General features: G+C 42.3%; 1 protein-coding gene and 3 pseudogenes across 1 annotated transcript in view; 1 reads left to right on the top strand and 3 right to left on the bottom strand.

Moving 5' to 3' along the window:
- The window catches only part of MPRIP (myosin phosphatase Rho interacting protein), a 268,574-nt gene that overhangs the window by 86,125 nt on the left and 154,802 nt on the right, over nt 1–27,647 (top strand). Inside the window, exons 2-3 of the mRNA XM_006903159.1 lie at nt 4,106–4,183; nt 6,677–6,742. Of these exons, the coding sequence (XP_006903221.1) occupies nt 4,106–4,183; nt 6,677–6,742 (144 nt within the window). The remainder of the gene's footprint in view (nt 1–4,105; nt 4,184–6,676; nt 6,743–27,647) is intronic.
- The window catches only part of LOC102854287, a 27,940-nt pseudogene continuing 20,230 nt past the window's right edge, over nt 19,938–27,647 (bottom strand).
- Nucleotides 21,669–22,559, bottom strand: LOC102852638 (annotated as a pseudogene).
- LOC102853881 overlaps nt 22,651–27,647 on the bottom strand; it is an 84,778-nt pseudogene continuing 79,781 nt past the window's right edge.

The raw sequence follows: 27,647 nt of genomic DNA, 5'->3' as shown, positions 1-27,647 counted from the left end.
CTCGCCCTCGCGCTGCGTCGCCCTCAGTAATAAAGACTTGAAGTGCTTGTTCCAAAAGATCAAAGACTGCAGACTTCAATATGGATTACTTCTTCATGTGAGAAAAACATAAATTTTCACCACTGGATCAAGAGGCAACATCATGGTAGATGGAAAGATTGAAATCTTCAACAATATCATCTTACTTGGACCCACAGTTAACACCTGTGGTACTATCAGTCAAGAAATCAAAACACTAGTAAAACATGTATGGGAACTCAAGGAGGGGGAGGTGAAAGAGCAGAGGGATGAGGAGAGGTAGGGGTGAAAACACAGGGTTGCACGATTTGATGAGTGAAGGGAGAGAGGGAAGTAAACGAAAAAGGATCCAGGTAAAAAGATAGGGTAATAATGGGCCAGGTCCAATGGTGATTAATTTTATAAAACATAATGCATGAGGATGATTGTATGAAACACAATGTGAATGAAGAATAGTGTGAAACACAATATATAAAAACTTTGGAAACACCCCCCCCCCAAAAAAAGAAAACAAACCACAAAACATCAAAACACATGCTGGAGTGGGAAAGTCTGCATCAGGAACCTCTCCAAATGACTGAGGAGTAATGATGGTAGTTTGAAGAGTAGGATGCACCTGATTCAGGCTATGGTCTTTTTAGTCACTTGCTATACTACTGAGAGCTGGACAGTGAAATAAGGATGGCAAAAAAAGAATTGATGCTTTTGAGCTGTGGTGTTGGAGAAGAGTGCTGAATATACGATGCATTGTCAAAAGAACAAACAGGCACGCCTTAGAGAAGGTGCAGCTAGAGTGCTTTTTGGAGGCAAAGGTGATAAAACTTCGTCTCACATACTTTGGGCATTTGTTACGAGAGGCTATTCCTTGGAGAGGGTCATCATGCTAGGAAAGGTGGAAGGTTAGTGATAGAGAGGAAGACCCTCAGCCATAGGAATGGACACGATGACTGCAGCAAAGGCTTTGAGTGTGTCAGAGATGATGAGAATGGCATGATTAGGAGAGGGTTCAGATATGCTCTTCGTAGGGTCTCTATGATTCATGCTCATAGCACCTAACACCAACAATATATGATCTGATGTGTCTGACATGACGCTTTTGAGGTTCATACATGGTAAAGCTTGTGTCAGTTCCTTTCCCTTTTTTATTAACAGCTAAAAACCAAACAAACTTTAAAACTCAAGCTTTCAAGTTGGTTGACACACAGTGAACCTGTAGGACAGAGTAAAGGACACCATAGTGTTTCCAAGGTTGTAAATCTTTACAGACACAGAGTGCTACATACTTCTTTCCCAGAGCAGATGGCTGATTCAGACCATTGTGATTAATGCCTCAATATTATATTGTCTGTAATGCCACCTTTTGGTAGCAGCTTTTAAACTCAAACACACTGCTCTCATGAGTTGGTTGCAACTCTTTGGCCCTGCCATTGGGTTGCACAGGCTGTAAATCACAGTGGAAAGAGACAATCCATCTTTGGTCTGAAGATCTTCCAGTGGATCCAGACCACTGGAGACCAGCAGCCTTTGGTTAGCAGCACTTCTTAAAAAGGCATTTACCTCCAGAGGTTCCTAGTAGGAGCTTTATTGTAGGAGACTGGCAGTGAGGGTGCGAAGCGACCAATTTCCTTTGTTGTTGTTATGTGCCGTCGAGTCGCTTGTGACTCATAGCGACCCTGTGTACAACAGCTCTAAACTCTGCTCTGTCTTGTGCCAATCGCACTGTCTCTGACACTCCCATCCCAATTACCCCAGTCACTGAATCAATCCACCTCATAGAGGGCCTTCCCCTCCTGCACTGTCCCTCCACCCTCCCAAGCATGATGTCCTCCTCTAAGGACCGGGTCTCTCCTTACAACATGTCCAAAGTATGTTAAATGGAGCCTCAGACTCCTTGCCTCCAAGAAGCCACCTGGTTTAACAATTTCGAGGATGAATCTGTTTGTTTTCCTAGCAGTCCATGATACTCTCAGTACTCTTCTCCAGCACCACAGCTCAAAGGCATCAATTCTCCTTCTATTCTCTTTAGTCATTGTCTAACTCTCTGATGCATAACAAGTGATTTCAAAGACCATGGCCTGTATCAGATGCACCTTAGTCTCCAGAGAGACACCATTGCTCTTCAGTACTTTGGAGAGGTCCCTAACAGCAGACTTTCCCATTGCAATACACCTTTTAATTTCCTGGATACTGGTGCCAAGAGTGTTGACTGTGGAGCCAAGCAAACTAAAGCTGTGAACAATCTCAATCTCTTCACCATCCATCCTGATGCTGTCAGTTGGCCCTGTGGTGAGAATCTTTGTCTTCTTGACATTGAGCCTCAATCCATATTGGAAGCTGCAGTCCTTGGCCAACTGACTGGAAGAGATCTATATTTGTTCCCATCCCAAAGAAAGGTGACCCAACAGAGTGTGGAAACTATAGATCAGTCTTATTGACTTCACATGCAAGCAAGATTTTACTGAAGATTATAAAAAAATGATTGGAATAGCACATCAGTAGAGAACTGCCAGAAGTCCAGGCTGGGTTTAGAAAGGGTTGTGGTACTAGGGATATTGTAGCTGATGTTAGATGGATCTTAGCTGAAAGCAGGGACTATCAGAGGTATATCTGTGTTTCATTGACTATGCAAAGGCATTTGACTGTGTGGATCATAACAAACTGTGGCTGACTCTGAGAAGAATGGGAATCCCAGAACACTTGATCGTGCTAATGCAAAACCTATACTTGGACCAGGAGGCAGTCGTCAGAACAGAGCAAGGGAACACTGCATGGTTCAAAATTGGGAAGGGCATAGGCGAGGGATGCGTCCTATCTCCATACCTTTTCAACCTATATGCAGAACAGATCATCTGAGAGGCTGGGCTCTATGAGGAGAAATGTGGCGTCAAGATTGGTGGAAGATCTATCAACAATCTGCGTTATGCAGATGACACAGCCCTGCTTGCAGATGACACAACCAATTTCCTTTAGGGGTGATAAAATGTTTTAAAGTTGTCATAATATATGTACCACTTTGTCTGTCTGTCTAATCTTTTTCTCTATGTGTGTCTCTCCTTATCTAAACTATCCTCTTTGTTTAGTTTTCACAGGGTTTCAAAAGCCTTTTATTTAGGAAGTAGAGGGCCCATCCTGCTTTCTAGTCTGTCTTAAACAGGGAACTCCACCAAAACCCGTTCCTGATGGGAAATGCTTTTGGAATTTCACACACCAGTAATCACAGGTACAGCAAATTGACAGACAAGTGCTACATGACTTTGAACAATATTATCACTGAACACAATCAAGTGCAGGCCTGAGGGCCACTTGTTTTAGAAGATCAAAGAATGCAGCCTTCAGTATGGATTGTGTCTCCACATCAAGAAAATAAAGATCTTACCACTGGACCAATAGGCTGTGTCATGATGGATGGGAGAGGAGATTGAAACTGTCAGCAGCAGCATCTTCCTTGGATCCACAGTTAATACTCTTGGTACCAGCAGTCAGCTGCAGTGAGTTAGGGACCTTTCCAAATTATTGAGGAGGTAGTGATTGATGTAAGTTTGAGGACTAAAGTGCATTTGATTCAGGCCAGTCTTTCCAATTACTAGCTATGCATGTGATACCTAGACTGTGTCTCCTCCTGTTAAGATTTACAGCCTCAGACTGTTTCATTTCCCAGGCCCTCGAGAAAGGAGCCCTGTGGCATAGTGTGGAGCAGGTTGCGCTGCTAACTGAAAAGTTGATGGTTCAGATTCACCAAGCACACTTTGATGAAGGGTGGATTCTCTCTTCCTGTCAAGATTTATAACCTCAGAAACCTAAAGGAGAATTGTCCTGAATCGGCATTGATGTGACGGCAGTATGCATAGGTTGCTATTTTTTGGACTGCAGAAGGGTTGTGCATTTCTTTGTACCTAAAAAGGAAACAGCTTCAGGTGCTATAGAATTTTCAGTGAACCACCTCCTCTCCAATATTTCCCTGGAGATTCAAGGTATGAGATGCTTGTGATCAGCCATGCAGAAGTGACCTCTGTTTCAGTGAACCTGTCCTTTTTTTCCTCTGGTCCAAGGCCACTGATAACATGTCCTTCTTTTTTTTCCTCCTCAGGCAAAACCCATCTATGGTGGCTGGCTGCTCCTGGCTCCTGATGGGACTGACTTTGACAACCCTGTGCACCGGTCTCGGGTATGAGAGCCAGAGAAAATTCTTGGTGTGAAGATTTGAGGGTGGGGGAGCCAGTGGAAGGGGCCCTTCTAAGAGTCAAATGTGAGAACAGAAGCGGTTGGTGGAGGCTTGCAGTAATCCTGAATAACAAGATGAGAAACCTCTTGTTGGGCATACTTATTGATCCCTAGGGGTGGGGTTAGGGAATCTCAACTGTACATAGTCCTTCTAGATGATATGCCTTCACATGGCTACTGTCTGTTTGCCAGTTTGACCCTGAAAACAGTAAAATGGAAAAGGCGAAAAGGCATTCGGTGAATTTTTTTAAAGTATGCTAATTAGGTTCCTCCTTCCTTCTCTGAGGCCCTGCCTTCTGTTCCCTCCCCATCCAGGGCTCAGCACTGGGGAACAAAATGGGGCACTTTCTTTCCCTTTTGAGTCTTTTTTTCTCCCTGAGGTAGGTGTAGGCACTCTCCAGGGCAGCCCCACGGTGAGGACCTCACCAGCACAGGATGCTGGGAGCACTCAGGTCTTTGCTGGCTGAGTTTGTCAAGAAGCTTTTTGGGGATCTTTGTCCCATTTCAGAGCCCATCTTTTCTTTCTCATGTACTTTCTTCTGGGATCTGCTTCATATCACCCACAGGACCCCAGCTGGCCTATTCCCTTCCCCTCCAGTGCCTCTACTACCCCCAGCAGCCTAACATCAAATGCTTGGGGTGGGCAGTGGTGCTTCATAGGCTATCCCACAGACTTTGCATTGTGTTTTTGGGATTCCTTTTTTAATGGGTTTTGATTTCAAGCACAACACATAGGAGCCTTAGAAATGTTTCTCGGAAGCTGTCCAAGTGGCCTCTCCCTTGACACCAGATTGGAAATAGTTCTCTAACAGGTTCTGTGCAGGCTTGTGAATGCCCCTACTTGTGCAACTCGCTGTGTGGGGAGAACAAGAACCACAGTGTTGCCCCTCAGGCTGCAGCTGCCAGAGAAAAACATATTTCACTGTCTTAATGTTACTGTCTAACAGAGTTTCCATTTCAACTTTTACTGGGAAGATCCTTGCTAAAAAAGATAAAATTCTGACCCAACCAAATAGAAAGATACTTTAGTTCTTTCTAGGGGCCTTATCACCAGTAAAAGTATATATTTTGTTGAGCTTTGTGAAATGTTGAAAATGGGTCTTAGGTCCTCATTCTGCCTCTGGGATTTTCAAGTAGCTGTGTGTGCCAGTCATTGCTTGTGACTAGCAGTCTCTCATTGTGGATGAGCCCTCCTTTCTACAAAGAGTAAGCTGTGTCCTCTTACAATCCTTTCGACATCAGCATGTGACCACATTTGACATTCTCCTTGGACATGATATTGGCTATAGTGTAGGCAGGGGGCGTGCCCTCTACACCCTGAGTATTAAGTTCAGTATCTACTGCCTAAGGCTCCTGCTGCTTAAAAATATTTTTTAGCTTCTTCAGAATTAGTGAACCCTGGAGCCTGAGTGTAATTTTGCCATTAGTGTGCCATCTCTGATGGTATAGGGGATGAGAAGTTGTGCTGCCATCCCAAAGGGAGGCCATTTGAATCCACCAGCTACAGACAGTCATTCTTCTCCCATATGATTTGCAGTCTATAAAAATCCACTGTAGGTTCAGGTATAAGTCCATTCCCACTCAATAGCAATGAGTTTTCAGATTTTTTTAAAAATGTGCCACCACATCATTGATCTTCTGGAAAATTTCCTTATAGGAGTTTCTCAGGGTTTTTTTAAGAAGAGCTGCAACAGTGCCTTGGATTATCACATAATCATGTCTAATTTCATTAGATTTTACTACATGCCATGTGATAAACTGTATTAACTATCAGGAAGACCATTTGTCATAGGCAATGCCAACTCTTTTTTTTTAAAAAAACATCAAAAATCTTTTAATTTTTTTTTCATTGTTGTACATTTTATTCACCCATCCCTCCTTGCAATGCAACACTTGTCCCAGATTGTTGTAATAAAGTCAGTTACCACTCTTGACAACTGATGTATACAGAGCTGGACTGTGTTTCTTAAAGTTTTCTGTGCCTCTGACCTTTCAAAAGCAGATCATGAGCCTTTTCTTTAGATGTGCCTCTGGATAGATTTACACTGTCAACCGTTTTGGTTTGTAGCCACCTGCTTAACTATTTGCACTATCTAAGGACTCCTCTGTATACCATAAGGAGTTTGAAAGACTTCTGAGTCATTGATTGATTTTACTCTCAAGGATATTACAAATTAAAATGGGATGGGTAAGCACTTCTTGTTATATCAGATAATGTATGTAAAAACACCGAGTGGTTGGCTCTCCTTCCAGTCCAGTGTTGGCCAACTAGTCATGATTCTTAGATCTTGAGCTCCTCTTTTCCTGCCACCTGTCCTAGAAATGGAAGCTGTTCAGCTGTTGCCTCTGAGTCATGGGTTAGTCAGTCATGGAAACTCAACAGGCCAAAATCTGGGGCCACAATCCTCTTAACCATACACTCTGTGCTCCATTCCAGAAATGGCAGCGGAGGTTCTTCATCCTCTATGAGCATGGCCTTCTTCGCTACGCCCTGGATGAGATGGTAAGTGTTCTCCCTCTCACGGTGGTCACCCTGATGTGTGGGTGAGCACAGAAGCCTTTTTGTGGGCGTCTTAAGTGTTTTGGAGAACTCATGGCTATTTGTGAAGATGACTCTTCAAACCCAGGTTTTCTCTTTGAGGCATCTTCTTCAGGTATCACACGCAAGAGTAAGTATTGAGGCAAGAAGTCTCTTCGACTCAAGCCTGGTAAGAACTTAGGCCTTGTCAGATTTACGGCCTTGGTTATTAATGGAGGGTCCCTGTGAGTCAGAATCATCTCTGATGGAGTGTGTGAGAGTGTGCATAACTTGCCAGTTAGGAAAGGTCAATTCTAACACTGTGGAGGTTTGGAGGAAAAAAGTACCTTTTCTCTGGGTCTTCAGCTGATGTGTTAGACACGGCTGGCACACATCCATGGTATAGTTGGGCATGAGTGCTTGATCTGGCCCTAGTGTGTGTATGTGTGCATTTATGTGTGAAAACATACAGATGTTTGTGAACTCTATTCCCAAAGTTGCCTCTTATTTCCCACTGATCTGATGTTGCTCATTGAGTGTAATCTTAGCTTAATTTTCATGTAAGCTTAAAGGACTCTGCATCATGGGATCAGTGTTCCTTGCACTGCTGCTCACTGAACGAAAGGGACATGAGCTCTTCCTGTTCTGCCATTGAGCTGATTTTTTGCATGTATCTTAACTAGATGTGTGTTTACTACTATTTCCTCAGAGGCTATACTAAAAACCAATTAGGTGAAATGTTGTAGTTTCTTTTTATTCTCATTTAATCTTACTACTTTGTCTGATCTAAAGTATGACCCAACTCCAAACTTTACAGCCTTTCTTCTTCATTTTGAGTGTAAGTGGGAGGTGTGTGCGTGAGGGAAAGTTTGTGTATACACATGTGTACATCTGTGAGAGTTTGTATGGGTGTACATGATTGAATGTGCACATACAAATGTGCACATTGTTATATGTGTACATGTGTATGTCCATGCACGCCCACACACAACTAGCACAGCAGTGATGCCTAAATCGACTTCAGTCATGTTTACTCTGTGTGGACCTTGTATTGATGGCTTCTTCCTCTGCAACTATTCCATAGTCTCTTAAGAAATCGGCTCTTAGCCCAGTGTGAGAGGCAGCCTAGAGCACAATGTTAGGATGCCCATGTGCTGGTAGTGCTAGGGCACTTTGCTTGGCTGTGGCAACAGTAGCACATTTTCAAATTGAAACTGTCCTAAAAAGTTTAGCCTCACCATGTAGAATAAGTTGCCTACATCCTGCCTAGAGTTCATTTTTTTTTTGCTGTACAAGTGAGAACAGGGTTCTGGAGAGGTGAGCCAGAGGTTCCTGTCCTTTTCCAGAGCCATCTGTTCAGTTTTAACAGTGATGTTAAGGTGCTTATTATAGCTCATACATGTAAGGACTTAATACGGGTCCACGATCACACACTAACTGTATCTTTGTGATGTGATTGATATTCTCTCTACTTCTGTTTTGGGATGAGGTCAGCAAGATGTATTGACACAGTGACTGCCACAATAAGCTTGAGTGGGACAGAGATGATGAGGATGGCACAAGAAAGGGCAAGGTTCAGATCCATTGTCCACAGGGTCACTGTGAGCTGTAGTTGACTTGTTGCATTTAACAACAACAGTGTTTCCTTAGGGAGCTGTGGTGGGTAGGGAGTTTTCCTGATAACACAAAGTTGATGCCTCTTGTTAGTTCAGATTCACCAGTGGCTCTGAAAGAGAAAGAGAAATGGTTTCCTCCTGGGCGACTAGAAAACTACTTTGGAAAACTCAGTGAGTCATTTCCAACTGGATGACAGTGGAGTTTTTTTAGTATGATGAAGCCTTAATTTTGTATTACCTAACATCATAAGTTCCTTTTCTAAAAAAATGTTTCCTTATTCCTCCTCTCTTTTTCCTATTTATCATAGTGAATGAGCAACAGAGGGAGTTTGTCATAAAATATCTTTGGTCTTTGATCAGAGTAATTTTGGAAGTGACTAGATTAGAGGTTGTGTATTTTGTGTGTTTGGGGGTGGGGTGGGGATCGGGACAGGGAGTGGAATTCATTTGAAATTACAAACAGAGAAATGATTCCTGGCTTTGCCTTGGAGGACAGACCTATCAGGCATGTCTGAACCCCAGAGTGGGTGTTAGACTCCTCAGCAATTTGAGAATTAACTCTCCCTGTGTGCCTCTTTGACCCTTTGTTATGTCCAGTAGCAAACTAAGTTTAGAAAGAGCCTTGCAGAGGAAGATCATTGGTTTATGTCAAGACCTGAGTTCCCAGAGCAGAGCTCCCTGAACTTTCTTTGGTTACCAGGAATTTCAGTCAGCTATCTTTCTCTAGGTCCACAATTCCCTTTGGCTTGGTCTCATGAGCGCAAGCAGGTAGCTGTTGGGGATAACATGGTATTGGCATCAATGCAGAGCATACACTGCCACAACCATCCAGTTATTGAGACTGAACTGTGAGGACTAACACTTTGGAGGTGCCTGGATAATATTTCGTATGACATTAGGACTAAAAAGTAGAATGTGCTGGTATTGTAAGGAAAAGAAAGAAGTCCCATGAAAATTTCTACTACAGACAGGATAGCGGTCACACTGGAGTTGGGTTCCTTTTTTGGAGAACACAGCCTAAAGTCCTTACTGCAGGCAGGGAATATTTACTACATCTCTGGAGAATAACAGTATTATGTCCATGAATGTAAAAATAAACAGTGAAAGTCAAGCGTAAAGGTTATCAAAGCAATATTGCAGGTTTACAAGGAGTTTTCCTATTAAGTAGAAATTGTTCCCTGAACCGGTCAGGACTACACTTGGGGTGAAGGCAGGTTGAATATAGGGCGCATTACTGGTTCCGTAGCCAGCCTGTGTAACACCACCATGAATGCTTCAGACAAGCTCTCTGAGTGAGGGCAGCGCCTCTCTAAGCCCATTGATTAACACCAGAGTTTGCTCTTGCTCTTTGGGGCCACTTTGGGCAAGGCCAACAGTATAGAGTCCTAGAACTGAAATATGACACTAAACCAAGACCTTTACTCATGTTACAATGACCAGGGCAACACATACCCAAAGCTTAAGTAAGAAAACATGTTTCAGGCACTTCTAGCTATGGTCTTATGACTCCCACCAAGTGATTGGCTGGGAATATGCAAAAGTGGTACCTGTAGCCCACAAGGGGTATTAGAAAACTAGGCAATAATTCAGATAAGATGCATGGAACCCTGTAAGGTGGATTGTTGTTGTTGTTACATGCCATTGAGTCAGAGCTGACCCCTAGCTGACCCTCCAGCAGGTTTTCATAGGCTATATATTACATAGAGGGAGATTGCTTATCTTTTTCCCGTGGAGAAGCTGGTGGATTTGAACTGAAAACCTTTGTGTTGTCTGTGCAGCTTCCTACCTCTAGGGCACCAGAGATACGACCATGCAAAAAAGGTATGTGACATCATAAGGAGGGGGTTGGTCAGTTTTGCCATCCCATTAGGCTACCATCAGGAATAAGGACCTCACTACCAGCCTTCAACAACGTGGAACTTCAGGACAGAACTTGAAATTGACTTTTTGGCTATGAATGAAACACCATTCTTCTGTTTTTCATTCCCGTCATACTATACGGTTATCTTATTCAGAGTGGCCAAAGCTAGTCCATTTTCATCTCACCAATGCCTAGAGTGTTGGTGTAAATTTTTACAAGTTCTAGTTTTCAAAAATTTGAGCTATGTACATTACATGTTCCAATTATTAAGCAATGTTTGCCATTATTTTTTCTCATTTCAGCTGACTTCCAATCTGGGCTGTACCACTACTAATATACCTATCGGCTTTCTTTCACCTTTATAGGGTTTTCAGAGGCCTGTTATTTAAGAAGTGGATGGCCAATCCTGCTTCCTATTGTTGTTGTTGTTGTTATGTGTAGTCGAGTTGCTTGTGACTCATAGTGACCCTCTGTACAAAAGCCCTAAAGCCTGCTCTATCCTGTGCCAACCTTATTGTCTCTGACATACCGAACCCCATTGCCCCTGTGATGGAATTAGTCCATCTCATCGAGAGTCTTCCTCTCCTGCACTGTCCCTCTACCCTCCTAAGCATTATGTCACTCTCCAAGGACTGATCCCCCTTGTAACATGTCCAAAGTATGTCATGATGAAGCTTCAGAATCCTTGCCTCCGAGGAGCAGCCTGGTTCACCTTCTCCAGGACGAACCTGTTAAGTTCTCCTAGCAGTCCATGATATATTCAACAATCTTCTTCAGTACCACAGCTCAAAGGCATCAATTCTCTTTCTGTCATCCCTAGACATTGTCCAACTCTCTGATGTGTCTTTCATAATCTGGGAGCTCTACTACAACCTGTCCACCATGGGTAACCCTTGTGGCATTTGACACACCAGTGGCACAGCTTTCAGTATCACAGCAACCCACAAGTTACCTCAGTACAACAAACTGAGTACTATACCAATTAGAACAGTATTCTCCCCAGACAAAACTGACAATTTAGTTTATAAATCTAATAGTAAATCAGTTCCACTGGGTCCTATTGGTTTAAACAAGAGGCTTCTAGCCCACAACTTGTTTTACACCTGATTGTTAATTAAATCAAAGTGTACACCTAATTATGAAATCAAAAGGACCACACAGCTTACACCTGATTGATAGTGAATTTTTTTCACTCAAGAATATATATACACACACACACACACACACGCGCGCGCGATCTTTTTGTTATGAAACAAAAAAAATAGATGAAACTTATAAATAGATAAAATTTGAAGAACCTTACTACAAAATATGTTCTTTTTACTGTTAAAAACTAGAGACAAGACTTACATATTATCATCTTTAAAATTTTACTTGTGATCCTCCCTCAAGGGTGTTATTTTTAAGTAAAGTAGCTATTTATTCAGCCTTGTCATGCATGCCAAAATCTTTTGTACATAAACCATTATAATTGTCACACCCTATGTAACAAGCATTAACAGTACATCAAATCATATTTCATATTACCTGGATATATGAAAATTTCAAGTGAAAATGATTTATCAATTTCTTTTACTTTAGCAATAAACAATTCAGCAACTGATAGAAAGTACAAAGTCTTAGTAAAATATGACAGAGGAAGAATAATAGACCTCAGACTTTTACAACATTGCATTTACTAAGATTCTGGCAATAGCTTTATGTCACAAGACGCAGCATACCAGATTTGCAATTTGACTTGTTTATGGTAAATCTCAGCTTCAATATGAAGCTGTTTGTAAAAAACAAACCAAAAATCTGTGTCTTATATACTACATTTCTTAGTAAGTATGCCCAAAGAAGTTAACTGAAGATAGCAAGTGTAGGAGTTAAAAAAGCTAATCATTGCAGCCTAAACAAAAATCCATATAAAAATAAAGGAAATAAACGGGTGAAAATATAACAGTATGAAGCATGCATTTTAGGATTAAAAAAAATTATTAATTTTAATGACCATTTACAGAGATTTTGGATTTCCACTCATTCATTGTTGCACTTTTCTCCCTGCCCCGCCCAGTTCAATCTTCTCTTTGAAAAGTAAAAGAAAAATTCATTCATTGATATATAATCCCCCCTACCTACCCCTGCCCCGAATACACTCCACTATGCAGCCTTCATTCTGGACTCTTGTGATAATAACCATAATACCCTACCATATATCGCTTTTAAACTGTTCTCTCCCTCATCTATTTCAATGCAGTATACATAATTTATCCAGTTTTTCTCAGTCTTACCCCAATCCTGATGTCAGTCTCTTTCTACAACAGTGGCACTTTGCAGTTACTTGTTTTTTTGTGGCTGAGGCATTTCACTTGGCATAATGTCTTCTAGGGTCATCCATTTTGAATAATACTGCATGAGTTCCTTGTTTTTCAATGCAGCATAGTATTCTCTATCCATTTGTTTGTTGATGGGCACTTAGGTTGTTTCCAACTCCTTGCTGTTGTGAACAAAGCTGCGATAAACATGGGTGTGCATATTTCTGCTTGGATGTCAGTTATGGTCTCTTTGAGGTATATTTCCAGTAGTGGAATTGCTGGGTTAAATGGTATCTCTGTTTGCAACTTTTTGAAAAAGCTCCACACCGCCTTCCATGGTGGTTGCACCATTTTACACTCCATACAACAGTGAATAAGTGTTCGAGTTTCTCCACAACCTTGCCAGCTTTTGTTGCTTGCTGTTTTGTTAAATTTTGCTATTCTTACTGGGTTGAGATGATATTTCATAGTTGTTTTGATTTGCATCTCTCTTAGAGCTAGGGAGTTTTAACATTTCTTCATGTCTTGTTGATCATCTGAATGTCTTCTTTGGTGAAGTGTCTGTTCATATCCTGTGCCCATTTTTCAATTGGTTTGTTTACTTTTATCTTATTGTGGTGCTCAAGTATTTTATAAATTCTAAATATACGTCCTTCATCTGACATGCCATTACCAAGTACTTTTTCACAGTCTGTGGCTTCCCTTTTTAACCTGTTAGATAAATTTTAGGGTGTGCATGGTGGATCTTTGGAGGCAAGGATTCTGAGGCTCCGTCTAACATAGTTTGGACATGTTGTAAGAAGAGACTGGTCCTTGGAGAAGGACATCATGCTGGGGAGGGTGGAGGGAAAGCACAGGAGGGGAAGGCCCTCTATGAGGTAGATTGATTTGGTGACTGGGGTAATTGGGATGGGAGTGTCAGAGAGTGCAATTGTCACAAGACAGAGTAGAGTTTAGGGCTGTTGTACATAGGGTCGCTGTGAGTCGCAAGTGACTCAATGGCACATAACAACAACAACATAGGGATTTGATTTTTAGAAGGTCCCATTCATCTATTTTATCTTCTCCTGGTTGTAGATTTTTTTTCAGGATACTTGGAAGACTGTTTAAAACAGGTTTGTTCTGGAGAGGGTGAAGCCAGAGTGTTCCCTGGAGTCAGGATTCTGAAGCTTCGTCTGACATATTTTGGGCATGTTGCAAGGAGGGACTGGTCCTTGGAAAGGGACATCATGTTTGGCAGAGTGGAGGGGAAGTGAAGGAGAGGAAGACCTTTGGTGAGATGGATCTATTTTGTGACTGGAGTGGTGGGAATAAGTGCGTTTGAGATGGCTAAGTTGGCACAGGATAGAACAGCATTTAGAGCTCTTGTACGTAGGGTCGCTATGAGTTGCAAGCAACTTGATGGCACATAACAACAACAACAACATTTGTGACTTTAAAAAACTATTAAGGGAAATTCATACTGTTTGAGTAATTGGTAACCACAGTGGGTTTTGGGTTCTTAGTCAGTTTTGTGGCTAAGCTCACAATCTGTCTGTGGCAAATTCCATAAACATTTAAAAATTAAATACCATACCCAAATAGTGACATCCAGTATTAAAGGTGGTAGACTCTGGAGTTCAAAACCCCTTCTTGATGGAAGGGGTTAGATGCTCAGTCCTTCCTGCTGCCATGGCCATGCTGGGAGAACAGTCTGCCAGACGCTCTGTCGGCTCTTTGTGGAAATTATCTCATGTCACCTTCATAGTAAGCAGTGCTGCAAACTGGGGGGTAAAATTTTCACCCCATGAACACAAAAACCAAGTCTAGAGAGAGTGTGAGGTGCAAGTAACAAGTGACATAACTAGAATTTGTGTCAAGCCCTGTATATCCTATTGCTAGCCGTGTGTGTGGAACAGGACTCACTTGAACTCAGCACACATTTGGTAACATTTTTGTACAAGTTAGAAAATACATGAAGATGTATTGAGGGAAGAGGGGAAAAGACAGGACTGACAATTAATGCCAAGGCAGAAAGTCACTTGATAGCTGTAATAAATTAAGTCAAATATTTACTAAGTGGATGGAAAAGACTGTATCATGTCCTAAAATTGTCACGGTCCTAGATGTCTGTGTTTGCCATGTCCTTCTGTGTCATAGTGTTTCTTAAAAATGTTAGTAACTTTGTGAGCTCAGCGGTGGATGTGACACAGTTGCATTTGGCATCGCATCCAGTTGGGTTGAGAGTGGGAAGAGGCAGGCAGGGAGGACTGTATGTGTGAAGGGTGCAGAGAGTCTGGGGAGCTGTAGGGCTGTTTTCTCAGCCTCTACACCTCTGATCTGCATTTGTACCTGTAGTCTCTGCTGGCACTTGTGGGCCTCCTTGGGCCTGGGCAAACTTGGCAGGCATTTTTTAGTCTCTGCTGGCACTTGTGGACCTATTTGGAGCCTGAGCAAACTTGGCAGGCATTTTTTTTTAATTACCTCAAGTAGCCGCACTTTGCTACCATACAAGGCTCTTTCAGGATGTTTGAGAGAGCATTCTGCCTTAGAACCAGAATAGTTTTGGACTCTCTAGGGAACTGCTTTTGAATCTGAAGTGCATAGAGCAGCTTCTCATGCCACCTGTTTCCTTATCCCATCCTTATCCCAGATGTGGTTCTAGAGAATCATGGAGAGTTGCTGAGGACCCAAGTTCATTTTATAACTTAACTTTCAGGTCGGATACACCCAAGTGAGGTATTTTTCCTGTTGCAGAATTATTGTAGAATAGAGATACCTTGTAGTGAAGTGAGTTAAACAGCATAGACCCAGATAGAACCTGCTTTAGGTTAATGGAATTTGACTTCGTCTTTATTTACTTCTTCCTCTTTGTCTTCACGATTATAAAAAGATACTGGTATACATGGATGCCTGTTGGAGCACTGTTCACAATTGTTAAAGAATAACAGTGATCCTCTGACTTTTAGTTCTTCAGCAGATAAATGGATAAGCAAAATATACTACATACATACAATGAAATACTATCAAGAGAAATGAAATCCTGATACACATCACAACTTGGATCAACCCAGAAAGCCTGCTGAGTCAATAAAGACCATAATGTGTGATTCCATTTTTATGAGATGTGAATAACAGGTACTCTGTACAGACACAGACAGAAAGTATATTAGTGGTTGCCAAAGGATTAGGGGTTTGATAAGGTTGTGTGAAAGGTACAGGGTTTCTTTTTCGAGTGATAAAAACATCCTAAAGTTATATTGTATAGATGGTTACACAACTCAGAATGTATTAAAAGCATTGCAAATCTCTGTGTCTCAGTTCTTATTTTCTTGGGTGCAGTAGCTGGGTCATGTGGAATTTGTGTTTAACTTTTATTTTTAATAGAAAATTTATATTTTAGAGAAAAATAATACAATTTTATTTTTTATTACTGCCTCCATGAGCATTGATTTTACTTTTTTCTTGGTCCATTTGTGAACATTTTTATTTTTTTTTATATTCATATGTAATCCATACTTAACACTGTAATTTTAATCTTTTTTTTTAGTAATTTTAATCTTTATCAGTAAGTACTTCAAGTTTCCATTTTTCCACGAAGATGTGCATATTACAGGTCCTCCAATTCTTATGCTGTGTTCTTCTTCATGTAATCCAACTTTTTATATTATGTACTCTGCACAAATTGAATTAGTAAAGTGAAAGATACCCTGCTTAAAACATTTTCCAATTTTGAATTGTAAAGTATCCTCTTGTTCTCCTTTTTTATTTTGGTTTTTTAAAACTTTACACTGGTTTACCTACAAAGTTTGTATACATTACCCCTCACACTGATCTGCTCCGCCTCCTCAACCCACCTGTCTCCACCCATCAAACCATAGGACCCAATGATTGATTACCCTCCACACATCCCCACCTCTCTTCCCCCCTCACTTAAATCCTCATACACATTATATTAGTTATGTGTTTCTACAGTAATGGCCTTATAATAGTATTTGTCCTTATGGGACTGAGTTAGTTCACTTAGCAGAATACACTCTAGTCCCTCCCAAGTTAGGTAGCAATTTACAAAATCATCTTGTTTTGTTTTTATGTTAAAACACACAAAACCTGTCTGGCTGAATTCAGCCTGTGAGTTTTCAGATTTTTTAAAATTTGTACTCTACCCAGTGTCATTGATTTTACATGCAAGCAAGATTCTGCTGAAGATCATCCAAAAATGATTAGAACAGCACATCAGCAGAGAACTGCCGGAAGTCCAGGCTGGGTTTAGCAGGTGTTGTGGTACTAGGGATATTGTTGCTGATGTTAGATGGATCTTGGCTGAAAGCAGGGAATACCAGAAGAATGTCTATCTGTGTTTCATTGATTATGCAGAGGCATTTGACTGTGTGGATCATAACAAACTGTGGCTGACTCTGAGAAGAATGGGAATCCCAGAACATTTAATTGTGCTAATACAAAACCTATACTTGGACCAAGAGGCAGTAGTCAGAACAGAGCAGGGTAACACTGCATGGTTCAAAATAGGGAAGGGTGTACGCCAGGGATGCATCCTGTCTCCATGCCTTTTCAACATGTATGCAGAGCAGATTATCCGAGAGGCTGGGCTCTATGAGGAGAATTGTGGCATCAGGATTGGTGGAAGATCTATCAACAATCTCCGTTATGCAGATGACACAACCTTGCTTGCTGAAACTGAGGAGGACCTCATGCACTTGCTGCGAAGGGTCAAGGACTGCAGCCTTCAGTATGGACTGAGGCTCAACGTCAAGAAGACAAAGATTCTCGCCACTGGACCAATTGGCAGCGTCAGGATGGATGATGAAGAGATTGAGAGTGTTCACAGCTTCACTTTGCTCGGCTCCACAGTTAACACTCTTGGTACCAGCAGTCAGGAAATCAAAAAGCGTATCGTGATGGGAAAGTCTGCCGTTAGGGACCTCTCAAACATACTCAGGAACAACAGTGTCTCTCTGGAGACTAAGGTGCGCCTGATACAGGCCATGGTATTTGCAATCGCTTGTTATGCATCAGAGAGTTGGACAATGACTAGGGAGGACAGAAGGAGAGTGGATGCTTTTGAGCTGTGGTGCTGGAGAAGGGTACTGAATGTACCATGGACTGCCAGGAAAACAAACAGATCCATCTTGGAGAGGATTAAACCAAGCTGCTCCTTGGAGGCAAGGATTCTGGGGCTTCGTCTGACATACTTTGGACATGTTGCCAGGAGGGACGGGTCCTTGGAGAGGGACATCATGCTTGGGAGGGTTGAGGGACAGCGCAGGAGGGGAAGACCCTCTATGAGATGGATTGATTCGGTGACTGGGGTAATCGGGATGGGTGTGTCAGAGGCGGTACAGTTGGCACAGGATAGAGCAGGGTTTAGAGCTGTTGTGCATAGGGTCGCTATGAGTCGGAAACGACTCGATGGCACATAACAACAACAACTCTTTTCTAGAGAAAATAATTTCATCAGTGAACCACAATAAACTAGAATCTGAGTGGCCTCTGGTTGTATCCACTTCTTAGGCTTTTGTTGGTAGGGCCTGGGAGGGGGGTGAAGGTGAGTCATGGGTACCTACCTGGAGCCAAAAGATTTCCTTTTAGAAAATGATGAGGTCAGGTTAGAGGGGAAGAAAGACAGCCTAGGAGTGACTCTTCCTGGAAGAACAGTAGTGTCTTTGCTCGCAGAATAGTGCTCTTCTTGGAAAGGAAGAGGCAGGGAGCAAGTCCGGAGGGCAGAAAGCCAGCTAGTGCCGCCTGGCTTTCTAGACACCATCCGATACTACCTTCAGGCCTCTTGTTGCCAAGCCTAACTTTCTTATTTCTGTTTTTCTCCTCCTTTTTCCTCCCTCCCTTAAAAAAAAAAGTCATTGTGGTAAAATATACATAACAAAAAAATTACATTTAACCAATTTAAAAGCATACAATCTAGTGACATTAGCTACATCTACTGTATTGTGCTTCTCTGACCATTAGCCATTTCTGATGTTTCCAACTCCCCATACACTTACTACCCCTTCTGTAATAACAGTTCTTTAAAGCTTATTAAACGAAGCTAGCTTGAGGCATTAGGAATTACAGAAGCCCAGAAAGTTTGACATATAGGCCATCATATAAAGGGCTTGATAGGGAAGAGGGACATTGAATGGAGTAGGTGAGAGCAGATGTAAATGTTGGTGGAGCAAAAGGGGTGGCTCAAAACACACCTGGCAAGGGTGGGGACAACATGCAATCTTGGTTTTTTCTATTACTGAGGAATATCTTTTAATCTCTATAAAATGCTTATCTGTCAGATAAGGTTCTATATCTGAGCAATCAAATTAAGACAGACTAGGAAGAAGGATTGGCCATCCACTTCTGAAATAGCAAGCCTTTGAAAACCCTGTGTACAAACAACAGAGCACACTTAGACTATCAGATATGGCAACTAAGGCTGAGCCCTCATGTGTGCAAACAAGGAGGAACAGCTGTTAGCAGACTCTAGTAATTAGAACACAGAACGTAAGAACCATGAATGTAGGAAAATTGGATATTGTTATGGAGGAAATGGAATGCATAAATATTGACATACTAAGTACTGGCGAAATGAGATGGACTGGCAGGGGACATTTTGAGTCAGAATATCATAAAATTTACTATGCTAGAGACAAAAAGATGAGGGAAAAATGGGGTTGCTTTCATAGTTAAAGTCATTTCTAGATCTATCTTGAAATACAATGTTGTGACAGGATAATATCCATACCCATACAAGGAAGTCCAGTGAATACCACCATCATTCATATATGTGCATCAACAAGAGCCAAAGAGGAAGAAATAGAAGATTTCTACCAACTTTTACAGTCAGAAATAGATCAAACATGCAATCAAAATGCATTAATAGTAATGGGTGACTGGAATGCAAAAGTTGAGAACAGAGAAGGATCAGTAGTTGGAAAACATGGACTTAGTGACAGAAATTAAGCTAGAGATAGAATGATAGAATTCTGCATATTCAGTGATTTGTACATTGCAAATATATATTTTTATTTTTGGGGGGCTGCTGCCACTCCTGAGGGGAGTTATTTAGGAAACTTGACATGTCTAAATAGATCTTTATTCATAGTTGACGAATAGATTTGTTAGAATTGCAAAGAAGAAATAATTTACCAGAAAGATTTTTGCCTGGTTCTACATTTTTCTAAAGGTCTGGGGTGGGTATAAGTCCTCTATTGGGGAGATAGATTCAGGGAGGTGGTTTGAAAGGTGCCCTTCTCAGGGAAAGGTCTGGCTCCTACTGGCCTAAGCCTCTCAACCCTGGTACCTCACTCTCTGTCCACCTGATTTCCCTCACCTATTGGGATAATGGAGTCAGAGGTGCAGGAAGAACGTGATCTGGCCCCTAAGACTGGTTTACTATTGGTCAGGATGAAACTGGGGAGGTTTTAGCGGGGCATAGCACACAGCTGGTAGGGGGCTGGAGCTGCCAGCATGTTATAGATGGCATGGTCGCTGGGCTGAGGCTGTCCAGGGGGCACGGAGAAGCTGAAGTGCTTCAGGAAGCAGGTGAAGAGGAAGAACTCCATGCGATCCAGGGCTTCCCCAAGGCAAGAGCTGCGGCCTGCTGAGAATGGCATGAAGGCTTCCAGCTTCAAAATGTGGCCTTGATCGTTCAGGAGGTGTTCTGGGTGGAAGCGGAAGGGCTTCTTCCAGATGCTCCCATCCGTCAGCACTAATGGCAGGTTGATGATGAGCATTGACCCCTTGGGGATGAGGAAGCCTTACACTTCAGTGTCACAGGACATCATGTGAGGCACACGCAGTGGCACTAGGCCCCCAAAGTGCTGCACTTCATGGATGACAGCTGTGGTGTAGGGCATGTGGGTCTGGTCAGCCATCTCAGGAGTCCGGCCCTCCCCTATCACCTCGTCGATCTCCTGGACATGGCGCTGTACATCGGGGTGCAGGAGCCTGAGCATGAGGGCCCAGAACAGTGTGGTTGATGTGGTCACTGTCCTTGGGAAAAACAAGTCGGCCACCATCAGGCGCAGGTTCTCCTTGTTAAAGCTGCTTTGAGGGTTCCCCTTGGCCTTCTCCATCTCATCCAGGAAGGCATCAGTCAAGTCCCAGGGTGGCTGGGTGGCCTCCCGGGTCTCCCGATGCTCTGTTATCAGCCCATCTAAAACAACTATGAGATATCATCTCACCCCAGTCAAAACAGCAAAATTTAACAGAACAGCAAGCAATAAATGCTGGCGAGGTTGTGGAGAAACTGGAACCCTTATTCACTGTTGGTGGGAGTGTAAAATGGTGCAACCCCTGTGGAAAGCGGTATGGCGCTTTCTCAAAAAGTTGCAAATAGAGATACCATTTGACCCAGCAATACCACTACTGGGAATATACCCTGAAGAGACCATAGCTGACATCCAAGCAGATATATGCACACCCATGTTTATTGCAGCTTTGTTCACAATAGCAAGGAGTTGGAAACAACCTAAGTGCCCATCAACAAATGAATGGCTAGCGAAGCTGTGGTATATTCGCACAATGGAATACTATGCTGCATTAAAAAACAAGGAACTCATGCGATATTATTCAAAATGGTTGACTCTGGAGAACATTATGCTGAGTGAGAAATCCCAGTCACAAAAGAACAAATATTGCATGGTGCCACTGTTGTAGAATGGGACTGTCCTTGGGGTTGGGGAGAGACTGAGTAAGATGGGTTCAATAATGTATACTGCACTGAAACAGAGAAGGGAGAAAACTGTTTAAAAGAGATATGTGATTAGGTATTTCTGTCATCACAGGAGTCTAGAGTGATGGCTACATGGTGGAGTAGACCTGGGGGAGGGTTTGTAAAATAATGAAAGAATCTTTTACTTTTCCAAGAGGGTAATGTCTGGTGGCGGGGGGAGCCTTGGGAGGGGACAAATCTACAACAATGAATGAATGGAAATCCAAAGCCTCTGTAAATTTTCACTGAAATTAATAACAAATTTAAAAAAAAAATTAAGTTAGAGTAAGGATGGCAATGGAACCACCTTACCTCTGTAACTTGATTTGTGCCACTATTAGAACCTCTACTCAGAATATTATTGCTTTTCAATTTTTTTTTTTTTGCTTGAACAATAAATTTATTGTGTTTATCTGAAAAATCTTCACAGAAAATTGGTTTAGCTATCAGCAGCCCGCTCCTGAGCTCTGAGGAAGCTTGCTTTGTTCTGAGCTACCCGATCTTTCTTCTGGGCAAGAGACATTTTGGGGCGATTCCACCTCTTCTTTTTAACATCTTTCTTAGGCTTCTTCTTATAGACTGGATTCGCTCGTATGGCAGCATGTGCTTTCTTATACATCTCCATCATGTCTGGAGCTACGTTGTTCTTTATGTATTGAGAGAACTGTTTCTTATAAGCATCTTCATCTTCTTCCATTAGGTAACGCATATATTCCGCAACATTCTGACCCATGATGTGTTTCCGATGTACTTCTGCATTGAATTCCTTGCTTTCTGAATCATAACCAGGGAATCGCTTGGTACTATGAGGAATAGACAAGCCTCCATCCACAGCTCCCTTCAGAGCCCCAAACACTTTATTTCCTGTGGTAGTTCTGGCAAGGCCTGCATCCAAATAGCAGGTGAAGGCACCTGGTTGGCCATCAATGCTTTCCACATTGTATTCATCTTCAGTTACCTCCACTTGGATCTTATCCATGCCAAACCTATTGAGAAGCCTGCGGGCCAGCAGCAGGCCAGTACAATATGCTGCAGCATAATTTGTCAAGCCAACTTTCACACCATACTTAGGAAGTTCATGAGCATAGGCTGCGCAGACTGTCATATCCCCTTCTATACGGGCATAAGCAATCTGGCAAATTATATCTCTGTTGGTTACACGAACTATCATCCTGTATTTAGGTGTGTTGTACTTATTTTTATCCTGAATTACCAAGCGTTTCCGAGCATAGTAATCAGTTTTATCCTCACGTCGTCTTCTAAATTTCACTTGGTATCTCTTGAAGTAGGCCTTATTCTTGACAACTTTAACAAACCCCATCTTGCCGAACAGAGACAGAAGTCCCCAGCTCGCCAAACACCGCACAGCCGCTTTTCAGTTTTTGACTCATGCACTTTTAACTTGTTAGTTAAATTTGTTATCAGCCCATCAAACAGGTCCATGAAGGCCTTTGGTCCTGAGAAGACCTTGTCGGCCAGCCCTGGGATATGCAGTAGGAGGAGGCCAGATTCAGCACCTCATGTAGGAAGCCGGGACCTTTCAGGGCTTTCTCCACCATCTCCAAGATCTTGAGGAAGGTGGGGTCGTCATACTTGAAGCGGTGCCCATACGTGAGGCAGGAGATCACGTTGCTCACTGCTTTGTTTAGGTGGGATTTGGGGTTCAAAGGGCGTCCGTCTGGGCAGCGAAGACAGCTCAGAGGTAGGCTGCCTCCTCCGTCACCCGCTGTTCCAGTGATGTCTTGCCCATGCCCAAGTTGTACATGGTGGACACGGAGAAGCACCTCTCCTCGCACCATGCGGGTCCATATTGCGCCTGGCCTTTTTTTTTTAAAAAAATGGAGAGAAAAAAATTGTATTTAGAATTAGCCAGCTGGACTCAGTTTAGATGATCCCAGTTATTTTGGCAACATCCAAGGCATGATAGGCCAGAAGCAAGTTGAATATAGGCCACCTTCTCTTCATCAAACCTAATCAAAGTGTTGACCTTGGCCACATCAGTGTCATAGAGCTTCTTTACAGCTTGTTTAAATTGGTGCTTGTTTGCCTTGACATCCATAATGAACACAAGTGAGTGTGTTGTTATCTTCTATCTTCTTCATGGCTGACTCAGTGGTCAGGGGATATTTGATGATGGCATAGTGGTCAAGCTTGTTTCTCTTGGGGGCGCACTTCCGGGACTATTTAGGCTGCCTTCAGAATCTCAGTGTCTTAGGCTGCCAGAAGGTGGGTGACGTGCAGATCTTTTTTTTTTTTTTTTTTTTTGCTGTGGATGCCCTTCAGGACTGCCTTCTTGGTCTTTAATGCCTTTGCTTTGGCTTCAGTTTTGGGAGGGGCAGCGGCACAAATACTTTTATAAGAAACACATACGCAGGCTATACAAATGGATTTCACCTGATGGTATGCATAGGAATCCGATTGATTACATCTATGGAAAGAATCTCTGGAGAAGCTCAGTATCAGCTATGCAAAGTAGGCCAGTTACTGATTGTGGAACAGACCACCAACTACTCCAATGCAAGTTCAAGCTGAAGGTGAGGAAAATTAAATAAATCAATTCCCCAGAAACCAAAATTTGATGTTGAGTCTATCCCACCTGAATTTCAAAACCATCTCAGGTAAAAGGTTTGAGGCCTTGGACATTAATGAGTGAAGACCGGATGAGCTGTGGGAGAGTATCAAGAATATCATCCAGGAAGAATGCAAAAGGTCATTACAAAGAGGAGGAAGAAAGGCCAAGAAAGATGTCAGAAGAAACTCTAAATATTGCACTGGAGTGCCAACAAGCCAAAGCAGAGGGAAGAAATCAAGATATTAAGGAGTTGAACAGAAGATTTCAGAGGGCAGTGGGGGAAGGCAAAGTAAAATGTTACAATGAAATGTGCAAGAAGCTGGAGTCAGAAAATCAAAAGGGCCTAACTCGCTCAGCATTTCTTAAGCTGAAGGAACTGAAGAACAAATTCAAACCTCAAGTTGCAATACTGAAGGATGCTTTGGGCAGAATATTAAATGATACAGGATGCATTAAAAGAAGATGGAAAGAGTATAGAGTCATTGTACCAACAGGAATTGATGGACACAGAAGAATTTCATGAAACAACATATGAGTAAGAGCCTGTGGTGATGAAGGAAGAAGTTCAAGCTGCTCTGAAAGAACTGGCAAAAAACAAGACCCCAAAAATTGAAGGCATACTGATTCACATATTTCTACAAACAGACATTGCCCCTGGATGAGCTCACCAAAGTTGTGCCAAGAAATCTGGAGGACAGCCACCTGGCCTACTGACTGGAAGAGATCTGTATTTGTTCCAATTCCAAAGGAAGATGATCCAACAGACTGTGGAAATTATCAAACGGTACCTTTACTATTACATGCAAGCAAAATTCCGCTGAAGTTTATCGAAAAATGACTGGAACAGCACATCATCAGAGAACTGCTTGAAGCGCAAGCTGGATTTAGAAGAGGTCATGGTATTAGGGATGTTATAACTATTGTTAGATGAATATTGGCTGAAAGCAGAGAGTACCAGAGAATGTCTTACCTGTGTTTCATTGAGTATGCAAAGGCGTTTGATTGTGTGGATCACAACAAACTGTGGCTGACTCTGAGAAGAATGTGAATCCCAGAATACTTGATTGTGCTAATGCAAAACCTATACTTGGACCAGGAGGCATTTGTCAGAACAGAGCAAGTAAATACCGCATGGTTCAAAATTGGGAAGGGTGTGCATCAAGGATTTGTCCTATCTCCATATCTTTTCAAGCTATATTAAGAACAGATTATCCGAGAGGCTGGGCTCTATGAGGAGAAATGTGGCATCAGGATTGGAGGTAGACTCATCAACAGTCTGTGTTATGCAGATGACACAACCCTGCTTGCTGAAACTGAGAACCTGAAACACTTGCTGCAGAAGGTCAAGGGCTGCAGCCTTCAGTAAGGATTGAAGCTTAACATCAAGAAAACAAAGAATCTTGGGGGGAGGGGGCGGGGGGGAATTGTATAACAATGAAGGAATTTTTCTTTTACTTTTCAAAGAGAGGAGCAAACTGGGGGGAAGGGTGGGCAGGGAGAAAAGTGCAACAGTGAATGAATGGAAATCCAAAATCTCTGTTAATGTTCATTAAAATTAATTTAAAAAACCCTAAAAAAAAAAAAAGACAAAGATTCTCACCACTGGACCAATTGGCAGCATTGTGATGCATGGTGAAAAGATAGAGATTGTAAATAGCTTTAGTTTGCTTGGCTACACAATCAACACTCTTGGCACCAGCAGCCAGGAAATTAAAAGTTGTAGTGCGTTGGGGAAATCTGCTGTCAGAGACATCTCCAAAGTACTGAAGAGCCGTGCTGTCAGTCTGGAGACTTAAGTATGCCAGATACAGGCCATAGTCTTTGCAGTCACTTGCTTTGCATCAGAGAGCTGGACAATGACTAGGGATGATAGAAGGAGAATCGATGCTTTTGAGCTGTGGTGTTGAAGAAGAGTATTGAATATACCATGGACTGCTAAAAGAATGAACAAGTTCATCCTTGAGAGGGTGAAGCCAGGCTACTCCTTGGAGGCAAGGATTCTGAAGCTTTGTCTGACATACTTTGGACATGTTGCAAGGAGAAATCAGTCCTTGGCGAGGGACGTCATACTTGGGAAGGTGGAGGGACAGTGCAGAAGAGGAAGACCTTCTGAGATGGATTGATTCAGTGACCGGGATAATGGGGTTAGGTATGTCAGAGAAAATAAGATGGACACAGGATAGAGCAGGGTTTAGGGCAGTTGTATATAGGGTCACTGTGAGTCACAGGCGACTCGACAGTAGATAACTTTTATAATTCTTTTTTGGGTGAAAGTATATGCAGCATAATTCAGAGATGTCTACACATACTGTTCAGTGACATTGGTTATATTCTTCTGTTATTGCACAAGGAGCTCTGATGATGTAGTATGTTAAGTGCTAGGGTGCAAACCAAAAGTCAGTGATTTGAATCCATCATGTGCTCCAAAGTACAAAGGCATCCTCTTCTCTTAGTAAATTTACATCTTCAGAAACCTGATGGAGGGTTGCTGTGATTGAACTCAACTGCAGTGGATTTGGTTTGCTCTAGTGGCAAGAAGCTGTGTTGCCATCCTGAGGGCACGTGGTTCCAGGCCACCCGCTGCTCTGAAGGAGAAGGATGGGCCATCTCCTCCCATGCAATTAACTCTGAAAACCCACCAGAGAATCAGCGGTGGGTTGGTTCTGACTTGATAATACATAAGCTGAAGGAACTGGAGAACAAATTCAAGCCTTGAGTTGCAATACTTAAGGATGATTTGGGAAGAATATTAAACGATCCAGGAAGCATTAAAAGAAGGTGGAAAGAGTGTACAGTCATTGTAACTAAAGGAATTGGTGGACATAGAAGAATTTTATGAAACAATGCATGAGCAAGAGCCTGTGGTGATAAAGGAAGAAGCTCAAGCTGCTCTGAAAGAATTTGCAAAAACAAGGCCCCAGGAATCAACAACGTACCAGCTGATAAATTTCAACAAGATGCTGCCCTGTCTGTCCTCACCAAGTTGTGCCAAGAAATCTGGAGGGCAGCCACCTGGCCAACTGACTGGAAGAGATCTATATTTGTTCTCATTGCAAAGAAAGGTGAACTGTTTAACAATATCACTAATATCACATGCAAGCAAGATTCTGCTGAAGATTATCCAAAAACAACTGGAACAGAACATCAACAGAGAACTGCCTGAACTGCAGGCTGGGTTTATAAGAGGCCATGGTAGTAGGGACATTATAGCTAATGTTAGCTGGATCTTGGCTGAAAGCAAGGAGTACTAGAGGAATGTCTAGGTTTGTTCATTGCCTGTGTAAAGACATTTGACAGTGTGGATCACAACAAACTGTGGCTGACTCTTAGAAGAATGGGAATCCCAGAACACTTGATTGTGCTTATGAGAAACCTGTACTTGGAGGCAGTCATCAGAGCAAGGAAACACTGCATGGTTCAAAATTGGGAAAGGTATATCTGTGTGGGTATTTGTATCAGAGACAATAAGATTGGCACAGGATAGAACAGAGTTTATGGCTGTTGTACATAAGGTTGCTATGAGTCACAAGCGATTTGACAGCACATAACAGCAACAGAATAGCTGTCACCAAAACTCTGATCTCTTGTGGCCGGTGCAGTCAGTACCCCATTCATATTTCCTGAGATCTTGGTATTATAATTGTTTCTAAAATTTTGTGTTATTGTTGAGAGTTTATGCAGCAGGATGTTCACCAGTTGAACTGTTTGAACATGTGCTATTCTGTGATTACGTTCTTTGTGTCTCACAAGTATCCTCACCCTCCTTTCCTGAGTTGTTCCTCAAACTATGGTTCTTGTCACCTTAAGGTTGTTGTCTACTCTTTGAAGTTGCTGCTGTCATATTGA

Source organism: Elephantulus edwardii, unplaced genomic scaffold, assembly GCF_000299155.1.
Source record: "Elephantulus edwardii isolate Elephantulus edwardi_28Jun2011 unplaced genomic scaffold, EleEdw1.0 scaffold00526, whole genome shotgun sequence".
NCBI classification, from domain to species: Eukaryota; Metazoa; Chordata; class Mammalia; order Macroscelidea; family Macroscelididae; genus Elephantulus; species Elephantulus edwardii.
This window is presented reverse-complemented; position numbering and strand designations above follow the sequence as displayed.